This window comes from Typha angustifolia, chromosome 15, assembly GCF_048772165.1.
Source record: "Typha angustifolia cultivar Huaian chromosome 15, ASM4877216v1, whole genome shotgun sequence".
NCBI lineage: Eukaryota > Viridiplantae > Streptophyta > Magnoliopsida > Poales > Typhaceae > Typha > Typha angustifolia.
In genome coordinates this window covers 19,619,084-19,630,103 of record NC_133253.1, presented here as the reverse complement: position 1 = coordinate 19,630,103, position 11,020 = coordinate 19,619,084, and the positions used below count along the sequence as shown (strand labels likewise).

At 38.3% G+C, this 11,020-nt stretch overlaps 3 protein-coding genes across 3 annotated transcripts; 2 read left to right on the top strand and 1 right to left on the bottom strand.

Moving 5' to 3' along the window:
* The first annotated feature begins 837 nt into the window (after positions 1 to 837).
* LOC140779766 (uncharacterized) lies at positions 838 to 4,509 on the top strand. The gene is made up of 9 exons (XM_073125018.1): positions 838 to 1,246; positions 1,346 to 1,549; positions 1,736 to 1,793; positions 1,957 to 2,019; positions 2,584 to 2,659; positions 3,564 to 3,676; positions 3,759 to 3,848; positions 3,935 to 4,066; positions 4,149 to 4,509. The coding sequence occupies exons 1-9, from the start codon at positions 921 to 923 to the stop codon at positions 4,284 to 4,286; spliced, it is 1,200 nt and encodes a 399-aa protein (XP_072981119.1). The 5' UTR covers positions 838 to 920; the 3' UTR covers positions 4,287 to 4,509.
* A 1,097-nt stretch (positions 4,510 to 5,606) lies between these two features.
* On the bottom strand, positions 5,607 to 6,459 carry LOC140778885 (17.4 kDa class III heat shock protein). Its single transcript, XM_073123780.1, has 2 exons — positions 6,112 to 6,459; positions 5,607 to 6,024 (listed from the first exon to the last, which is right to left on the bottom strand). The coding sequence occupies exons 1-2, from the start codon at positions 6,328 to 6,330 to the stop codon at positions 5,758 to 5,760; spliced, it is 486 nt and encodes a 161-aa protein (XP_072979881.1). The 5' UTR covers positions 6,331 to 6,459; the 3' UTR covers positions 5,607 to 5,757.
* Positions 6,460 to 9,818: 3,359 nt separating this feature from the next.
* On the top strand, positions 9,819 to 10,702 carry LOC140778917 (auxin-responsive protein SAUR76-like). The gene has a single exon (XM_073123822.1). The coding sequence runs from the start codon at positions 9,921 to 9,923 to the stop codon at positions 10,323 to 10,325; it is 405 nt and encodes a 134-aa protein (XP_072979923.1). The 5' UTR covers positions 9,819 to 9,920; the 3' UTR covers positions 10,326 to 10,702.
* Positions 10,703 to 11,020: the final 318 nt, after the last annotated feature.

The window sequence follows — 11,020 nt, the reverse complement described above, 5'->3', positions numbered from 1 at the left end:
TCAAATTTCAAAGTTATGCTCATATTATACATATCTTTTGAGTAGAGTGGTACTGCTGTGAATGAAATTGTGGAAACTCAGGAGATGTTCGAATAATGTGGATTTTCTTTCGTATCATTTTCCTTATGCGACTACACTTGCTTACTCTTAGTGAAAGGTAGGAGATGTTGTACGTTACTGTGGCTATTTCTGCTTCTCTGTCAAGGGTACATTGTAGAACCTTTTTTTTTTATAAAACAATGTAGAACTTCACTGGTAGCTAGATGATTGATAAACGAGGTACATGTTTCTGTTAGTATCTGGAAAGCTTTAAATGGATGCCACGTTCTGGTGATTGAGATTTTCATCTCAGCGACGGTCTTATAGACATGTACGGAGATGTACCTTAGATTTAATTCCGTCGTATACTAGCTTTATTAGGTTTCTTGATTGTCTAGTAGTACTTCAGTGGGAGCAATTACCTGTATAACTAGGTCGCCTGGTGTAGAAATTTAGTATTCATTAATCTGGACTAATTCACTTTTAATCCTCTGCCTCTTAATTAATACCTTTTCGTTCGAAACGGTTTCCAAGTAGTTAATTAATTTCTTTTTCGAAAAAAAAAACAAGAATGATTCAGAAATAGTGATAGATGGACCCATGATAATCTTACAATGTAGGTACTAAATAAAAATGGGTAGATTTAAATTACAAATTTCCCCTGGTTGAACCTAAAATCAAATTAATATCATTAGCTTCACTAGTAACCAGTGACTGAATTAAAACCCAGTTAAAATAGTGACAACCAAATAGTGATCCAGATATTATGATACCGTGGCAGAACCATTAGCTTATATTCTCGTTTCACCCGCTTCTTCAACCCCCTTCCATTACTTTCCACCTCTCCTCTTTCCCTCCTCTTCCTCTCGAATACTAATTCCATGGCCCTCGTTCTCCCTCTTCCTCCATCCTCCCTTCTTCTCAAAGATCTATCCTCTTCCTTCCTTCCCCTCTCCCAGCCCAATTCCGCTTCCATCCCCCTCTCCTCTAATGGCCGTAATCACCAACTCAGGAGACCAAGACATTCCTCACCTCGAGCCATCTCCAACGGGTACGCCGGAGGAACCACCTACAGGATGCCTCGGCGTTCATATCTTAGGATGGACTCTTGCCTCATCGTTCCACCGCCCAAAGGCCAGAAACCCATCGCCATCATTAAATTCTTGGGTGGCGCCTTCGTCGGAGCCGTTCCTGAGGTCACGTATAGGTAGGTTTAATTCTATGTGATGCTGGAGAAGAGGCGTAGTGGGGGGAAAATATGATGCGATTTTTAGCGGTTTTGCTGAAGATCCAACTTCTCTTTTAGCTATCTGATGGAGCTTCTGGCGAAGGAAGGGTTCCTCGTGGTTTCCGTGCCGTACAAAGTGACCTTCGATCACGAGATGGCAGCGAGGGAGGTGTACGAGAGGTTCCAAGCTTGCTTAGATGAGCTCTTAGCTTCGGGGATTCCAGATGCTGGGATAACACCCTTGGATATTTCTTGCCTTCCGCTCTACTCTGTTGGTCATAGGTGAGTGCCATAACCCGTTTTAGTTAAGATATAATTCATGGAGTTCAATTGCTATTAAACTTAGAGCATTCGGACAGTTCATTGATTCAAGCTCATCTTTTGAGTCGGAGGTGCAAGAAAAGTTTTCTTTTTTCCTGCTTAAATACCTTTCTCTTCACCATCATTATATTGGGATATGACTTGCAGTAACGGAGCGCTACTTCAAATGCTTGTGGGAAGCTATTTCTCGGAAAAGTTACCCAAGGTTCAGTTCTTTCTATATTTACGATTACAGAGAAGTGAACTTGTCTTGAACGAACAGGGAGAAGGAGATACTGGAAACTTTGTTGTTTGTTCTATTCTTTATTTCTTTTGTTTTGGAAATAACCACAAATATACCTAAGAGTTCTACGTTTTTGTTCTGGAAGGCTAATGCAGTTGTCTCGTTCAACAACAAGCCGGCAGCAGAGGCTGTTCCATACTTTGAGCAGGTAATTTTTTTTTTCTACCATTCTTCTGTTTGCATTTTTGAAGTAAATAATGTATTTGAATATATTTGACTGGCTTGATCTGAGCTTGTAGAGGTGACTGGGTGTACTTTTATGGTAGAAGAAGGTAGCTTCTCTACCTTCTCTCCAAATTGTAGTAGTAGTTTAAGTCATCTCAACTTAAGGGTGTGCATTTGACCAGAGATGATTATTTTTCGTTTTACAATATTATCTCTTATGGTATAAGTTCAAAATTATGTACAAGAGTTCCAATGGCACAATTTTGAATTAAGTAGATGATAGAAACTAAGAAAGAACAACAATAACAGATCCATCTCACTGTACAAAATTGAGACTAACCCTGGAAGAAGTTTTCTCCTCACTGTTATGTATATGGGCATTTATTCTACCTGTGCTATATGTTCTCAAAGAGTGGTCAAAGTTGCTGGAATTCATTATATGTGACTTAAGGTTTCTTTTACATCTAATGAGCGAGTGATTTCATTTCTTAATCTGCTACTTCATAATATCTTGATCTTTTAAGTAACTTGGGAAGCATTGGTGCAGTTCGGTCCTATGGTTAGTCAAGTAGTACCTGTAATGGAAGCATTGCCCATGTACACGATGGCCAGAAATGCATCAGGTACTCAGTTTTGTCCAGATTTGTTTTACTTGGTGACAAAAGTTTGTGTTGACATGTCATTCATATAAGGTATGCTATATCATGATTCAGGCATGAAGTTTGTGTGCTAGAATTGTTCCTGTTGGATGTTATTTCGATGATAAGACAAAACATTTCATAATAATTTATAATTTTGTCAAAATTTTCGTCATTATTAATCATATTGGGATTATGAATTGTTAGTTCTTGATTGTAATACTAGACATGTGTTGCTTTGGTCCTTTTTAAAAAGAAAGCATGCTGCCTTTAGACTCTCAATGAAGCTTACCATCACTTCCTGGTTGGCTCTTTGATCTTTTTCCTCGTATTAATCTCTCTCTCTCTCTCTCTCTCTCTCTCTCTCTCTCCCCTCCCCACAGAGAGAGAGAGGCATGGTGACTAGACATTGATCTTTGGGAAACTAATTCAAATGGAGATATGTTGAATTTTAGGTACTAGAATTTGATGCTGCATTGCTATTTTTAAGATCTGAATCGGAACTGTGTAAATACCAATTGTTCTGCTTTTATAGTTTTTAATTTTGAAATAATCAGATGATTTGTGAAGGAGCACAAGAAACGAGGGAATAAAATCACCAGGTTACACTGGCATTTACGTACTCCTTTGCTAAATCATTTTGAGGTAAATTGCCAAAAGAAAATTTGCACCGTGAACAATGCTTCATATGCCTCTCTTGCATTCAGAGTTCATGGAATCTCTAACATTGATAAAGTTATATTATCTTGGATATTCTGTATCATATGATCTCACAACTTGCTCAGGGAAGGAGGTTCTTTTAGTTGCTTCCATCCATTACATGGTTCAAGAAGATTCGCAGAATATTACTGTTCTAATGTGCTCATATCGCTCTGAACTGATCTCCTAGGGGACGCGTGGAAGACACTACTGGATACTGCAGGAACATTGATAGTGTCAGACCAGGAAGCTATAGTATCTTTGAATAAATTCGTTGATCAGATTCCATCAGTTATGAATCAGGTTCTCTCCCAAACCTTTTGTCTCAGATTATGCTATTTAACCTGAGCAAAGATCTGCATCATCTCTACTTCATTTTCTTCAGGTCATGGAAGGTACATCAGAGTTCAAGCCAACACCTTCAGAAAATCGTGAGTTCTTCAAGAGATCATACAGCGTACCTTGCACGTTGCTGGTAACAAATATATGATCATATGATGCACTCCATGTCCTTCTCTTGGTTCCACTCATATTTCCTTTAAGTATATATAACTCTTGCAGGTGAAGTTTAGTACTGATGCTATTGATGAAACTGACCTTCTAGAGGACATACTGAAACCTCGAGTCGAATCTATAGGCGGCAGAGTGGAAAAAGTTACATTGTCAGGAAATCATCTAACCCCATGTGTACAGGTACTAATTTCTTTCTGTTAATCGTCATAAACTTCCATAATTTGTTCATAATTAATATGGCAAGTTACTTCTCCTCATACAGGACTTGAAATGGCAAGTTGGTCCCCAGTATACCCCAGCAGATGCTGTTGCTCAGAGTTTGAAGTCTTTATCCGTCAATGACACTAGAGTTCTCTCCAGAACTATTGCTGACTGGTTTAAGCGCCTTGATCTTGAATGAGTAGAAGATCCATAAAACGATGGTCTTATAAGCAAGTATGATACAGGACTAATATTTTTTTTCTTATACAGATTCTTTTTTTTCTTTTTTTTTTCTTTTTTTTTTTTGCATATGAAAGTTTTTGAATTTTTCATAGACTATAATTATATGTAGACTCTTCGAATTGTAACCCTTAAATTATTCAAATATTTCAAAATAATACTTCTATCAATCTATTATTTAATCTTCATCCAAAGTTAACTTGATATCTTTTTCTTTTATTTTTGTCACTCCAAATTTATAATAGTGTATTTATATTCTCTTCCTTTCAATCTTCTCTCTTTCATCTTCTTTCAATATTTCTCTCCTTGTTATAACCTTCATGATTTCTATGACTTTCAAACTCTAAATCTCTCAAACTTCTCTCCCATACTCTCTTCCTCTCCTCACATAGTCAGTAACCTTACTTGATCTCCATAATCCTCTCCCAGTTCACAATTCTCTCTCCCATATCTAGTTCTCTCATAATGTAGTTTCTCATTTCTCTTGTTCTTTTCTTCCTCTCAATTTATTTCGTACTCTTTTTATATCCTGATCTCTTATCAAATTGTCGCCTCCTAAAGTTCAAATATATAAACTATTTAAAAAAAATTCTTAGGTTTTAATAATAACATGATTAAACTCTTAAAATTAAATACATTTACATATTTATAATAAAATATCACAATCTAGATACTTATTAAAAACTAAAAGATCTTTTACACTTGCTTCCAGTATAAAAATACACACTAATCTTATATATATTTTTTTTCATATAACAATATAATCGCCTATGAGAATTATAATAACTCAGAAAGTGTTGACAATATAACCCCTATAAAAATTATGATAATTCAGAAAGTCTTAATGTCACATCTATTTTAGAGAGTATAAATGTTACCAAATTATATTTGAGTCCTATTTTATAATTTGATCTTTTATTTTATTATATAGTTTTTTTAATATCTTAAATTAATTTAGACGGTATTAAAAAATATTTAGTTATAATATATACATAATTTTATAAATACTTAATTACCTTTGTTTTTTTATTCTCTTTTTCTCTTCAAAAGAAAAAAAAATGAAAAAATAATATTTAAATAACTTGATTTAAATATTAAATAAAAAATATTAAAAAAATATTGAATTATAAAATTCTCAAAAGACAGGTTGTCGATCATACAGTAGACAAAATATAAAGTGTAATTTATAAAAATCACTTAAATCTTATCTTTATCATACACTAATTATGTTGCAGAGATTTATATCGCACCATATATCACACGAATAGATAGTCGGATAGAATTTGAAAGATGTCGCAGTAGTTACAAAGCTATCTGTTCGAGTATCCGCGACACAGCAGGCTATCCATTTTAAAGACAAACTAATCCTCTTTAACTATTCCTAACATTTTAAAATTAACACTAATAACACCTAATCCTCGAGCTCAAGCTTAAGCCACGGTGACCTCCACCGTCTTCTTCTTGCTCTCCGGCGGCGGCATCTTCCCCACTACCACCGTGAGCACTCCATTTTCACACCTCGCCGAGATCGCCGAAGGATTAGCATCACCCGGTAGCCGAAACTTCCTCAGGAACTTTGCCGACGCTCTCCTCTCCAGCCGCAGGTACCTACTCCCTTCCTCCTCGCCTTCCTCTCTCTTCCTCTTCCCTCCTCCGCTCTTCACCACCAGAGTCTTCTCCTCCTCCTCCAATGTCACCTATGCCCAATCTCCGTCGTCAGTTACTTCACAGATCACCTAGATCGAGTCAGAATCAGGGAGAAATACAGGAAGATTTTAGATTACCTGGATGTCAGACTTGGTTAGCCCGGGGACGTCGAGGAAGAAGGTGTACTCCTTCGCCGTCTCAAGTATATCCACCGGGATGCTCCCGAACCCCCGCTCGTTTGCCTGGGCGTGGCCGCGGTGGTTCTCGTGCGACCGCGGTGACGGGAACACCAGTTTCTCGAGCGTCTCCGGTAGGTGTAAGAGGTGGGTCACCGCTGTATCGGCCAATATACTCATCTCTTATAGGTGTGGATTCGATCCAATTTTGTATACATATATCTCTCTCCCGAGACAGTGAGGAGGGTGGAGCTTAATAGGCGGGGAGGAACGTTCGAGAGCGAAGAGAGATGATACGGTGTCGCGTGTCTGCCTAAGACGAATGATCTAGAAATATCTTGATCCTTCGTTGGACTGTTTAATCCTGGGCTGGGCTTATTTAGTGGGCCTAATATCTGAAGCCCATTAAGTACACACCATGGGGCAATCAGTCGAGCTCATATAAACTGAGAGAGAGAGAGAGAGAGAGAGAACACGGCACGTGGTCAAATCTCATTGGCCGTCGATTTACTCTTTCCAGAATCTTCAGCTAAAATGATTTAAAAATAAATAAAATAGTAAACAACATAGATAAAATCTGAAGGAGAACATCTGAACATATGTATATATATAATACAGAGCACCGCTTAGTTCAACGTGTGATGCAGATAGGGACTATTACGAGAATAGAGACTAACACTGTGGCACATGGGGGAGATTTAAAACTCGTTAATTAAATAAAAAAAACTTCTAGGGGGTATAATTGTCAATTTTGATAGAGTGCTCCTATCTGCATCAAATTAAATGCTGAGCATAAGCTCCACAGCAATGCCAGGCCACAGTATCTGGTAGTATTCTGCAAATTGACGCCCAGAAATGGCATCGAAAGAATGATATGAGAGGATGCTGCTACAGTGAAAGAAGAAGAAGAAGAGTATCTCTCTCTTTCCTAGTAATAAGTAGCCTCTTTATTTGCTAGGGCTGAGATCAATATATATCCATCCTTTGGTCCACAGAGTTGTACCACCACCACCAACGCCAAGGCCCAAGGGGTAGGCCCTTGGCTGTTCTCCACCATAGGATTCCCCTTAGACAACCCAACAAAGGCTTGGCTTCTGAGTACTGTCTGCTGAGCTACCTACAAGCTTTACAACTGTACTCTACTCACATATATAGAGGATCATCCTTAAAGTTTCACCAAGCTAGACTGCCAAAGCCAATGCCCATACATATTATATAGTGATGTTTGTTTAATTGACTATCAGTTAGTGTTCCTCAAAGTAATCACCTTATAGCCTAAGTGGAAATTGTAGGTAGAGAGATTTATACTTTTATCAGCCATCCTACACGTTAAAAAGTAGGTGTTGTTTTTTGGCTACATTCTCAATGTCTTTTATATTGCTTCATTTTGACGCCATTATCCAACCACTAAACTCCTATTTACTCGCGTCCAAGTCTCCTAACTTTTATCGTTATGCGTAATTAGCTAGAGACTGGTTATTCTTCCATGATTGCAGAGTTGATTTATGCCTTGGAGAATCAAATCGGACTAAGTGACAAAGATGAGTATATGTTTGATTTGACAAAGTCATCTTCCAACTACCAATTTCTTATAGATATATAGAGATTATTATTGTTAGGATTAATTAGGAGATAAACGGCTGTTTGGGAGGTAGACAGATTCTTAAAAGATTGGGCTCCACTGATGCCTCTGTCGAGCTATTAAAGAGTGGAACACAACCAAATTAAGTACAGGAAAATGCTTACCTTTTCACTCTCTTAATCCATTCTTTAATTTATTGGCCTCCCTTGATTCTTGCAAGTGATTGTGAAATAGGACGCCGGAATTCTTTCCATTTTGTTTATGCTATCATGTCACACACTGTTCCACACTACGTCCCAAACCCTAATCGTAATGTAATTAGTTTTATAACCCAAAAATTAGCGAGGACAAATGATGAGAGTATTTGAAATTAGAGCTTGTAATGGAGATTGGGGACCTCCCTAACTTCCACCCACATGTCTGTCGCTTTCGTTAAGCTTTTGTTGTTAAGAGGAACTACTTATACATTATTTTGTATCACCATTCACCAGAGACCCATAAAAGCGACCCTAGCCTTCTGTAACATTTACAAGGAGAGCTTCAGATGATGACATTTGGAAATTGGACCAAATAAAATGATGGCAGTTCTGTTCACCCGTGCTTAATTATTTTATCTAGTTGCATGCCTTGTATGAAGCTCCCAATTACTTCCAGAATATGAATTACATTAGCTACATATTTCTTTAATATATGGTCTGATTAGCTGTACCGACAGCTGGGCATTTGAAGACAAAGTCCAAAGAGATAAATATTATTGTCAAGCATATCTTATCTTTATATATTTTAGATGAAAATTTCCTTTTACTTGTCCTAGACAAAATACTTTTGTATCATTATGGGTCTAAGGTGACTTATTTGAATAAAGGAAAAGTCTACAACAATATTATATATATATTGAAATCAGAAGTTGTATTTAGCTTAAATTAGAACACTTTGACTAATAGCGATATTAGAAGTGTGTCAAAATAGAGAAAATTACAAAGTTCATAGGAGAGTCCCTCTATAGACCCTAAGATATAATTATCGTAGACTATCTTACCCTGATTTGCTACTCTAATCATGATCCGATCCCTTTCTCTAAAGACATAAAAAATCTTTACATCCTCAAAAGCCTCAATAAGGTTAATGCACTCACCAATGATCATTGTGATGCCCTACAAACTCTCAATCTCCTTACTTAGAATTTGGGCTAACACGAGGGAGTTTGGTTCAATTTCTATCTCAAGTCTACTCTGCGAATTGGCTCCCAACTTCCAAGCAATGGCCACTAAAGTATCCTCTTCCGACCTCATTGTAGAGCTACTAAGAATAGATTCCCAAGCAATGGCTACTAAAGCACTCTCTTCCGACCTCAACATTGCTCATGATCCACTCCGATAGCCCTTTAACGAAAATGCTTCATCCGTATTAAACTAGATCTAGCCTAAAGCATGTAGCCACCACTTGACCTAAGCCGATGGATGCTGGAAGAATAAATTAATTTCTATTTAAAATAAAAATTCATAGACATTGTTTTAAGTTTAAACGATAACCCAACCGTTGCATTCGAGCAAAAAAAAATTTAAAATAATTATTGACAAAAAAATTTATCCAAAATATAAAGGATAAAGTATACTTAATTCCAAAATGTTAATAATCTCAATTTGAGTGAAAGAATATAAAAATTAGGAATTTAATCTGTATAACAATGTAGGTATCCTATAAAACTGGGATATGTAGGAATCAATCAGCTTGCAATTTCGTCCTTCATGTTATGTAAATACAATTAATAGATTTATCATCTATGCACCGACATGGCGACATAGATAACATAGTAACGCCAGTAAACCCATTATCATCTATCTACACGTACGAAATACCAACACTTTGTAGGTGTGTACGTATATTTCCCCTGTACCTATAGCCTATAGAGTATAGCCCACGGGAATAAAAACAAATGAATGCCAGTGGTACCCTTGGTAATTATCCACGACATTCGGGTCCCATTCCCTCCACTCCCCCCTTCCCCCCCTCCCTCTCCCCCTCTTCCCCTCGCGCCTTTGTCCCTCTCCGCTGTCGTCTCCTTCCCCTCCCCCCCACCCCCCACTATAAATCCCCGAACCTTCCTTCCTCCTTCCTCTCTCCCCGATTCCAGCCCCCTTCTATCTATCTCTCTCTCTCTCTCTCTTTTTCTTTCTACCTTGCGAAAATGGCTAAAACCGGGGGGAAGCTAAGCAAGCTCAAGTGCATGATAAAGCGGTGGCACTCCTCCAGCCGCATCTCACGCTCCGCCGCCTCCTCCATGTCCCAGGACGACGACACGTGGCGCTCGCCGTCGCTGGCGTCGGCATCGTTCCACGGCGACGAGGTGCCCTCCGGGTTCCACCCCGTCTACGTCGGCAAGTCCCGCCGCCGGTACCTCATCAGCTCCGACCTGGTCGGCCACCCACTATTCCGGAACCTCGTAGACCGCTCCGGCGGCGTCGCCGGAGGGGTGGCCGGGACGGTGGTGGGCTGTGAGGTGGTGCTGTTCGAGCACCTGCTCTGGATGCTGGAGAACGCCGACCCGCCGCCGGAGTCGCTCGACGAGCTCGTCGATTTCTACGCCTGCTGATCGGACGAAAAAGGCGATTAATGAAATTAATGGGTTTGTTCAAAATTTAGCTTGGTTTCCAGGTAGGGGTAGGTGACGTAAAAATCTTGCAACGATTGGGGCTAAAAAAAAGGAGAGAGAATAATCGAGGTAAGGATTAATTAACCCTGGAAGTGTGGAGACGTGAGTGGGGATTGAATTTGCTAATGTGGATGTAATATTTGGATCTTTTATGAATAATTTGTGTGTACATCTTTGTACATTAAAGGAGTCTCGCCATTAATTTGTCATTTTTATGGGCATGAATAATCTTAGTACTCTATTATTAAATGCACACACTTTTTTCTCATCTCAAATTCCCATCTCCTTGTGTACTTTTTAAAATTTTACATCATAAATAATAGTCACTACTTTTGTCTTTTTCTCTTTTCTTTTTTGGTTTCATCTCTCTAAATGAACTCCATTATTTAACAGTGTCACTTCAACTCAAGCTTGCATGCTCCCATAGGTATATATATATATATATATTGTGTATGAATATTTTTAGTTCAAATCTCATCCACAAACCCTAATTTGAATGAACTCTTTCATCGTTGGAATTCAAACTTAGAAATATTTTTATGAGAAATTAGGTATGCATATCCAAAAGAAAGTGACAGTGTGATGGTCCAACCTACATTGTCTTTCAGATTTCTTTGTCAACCAGCTAAAATAGT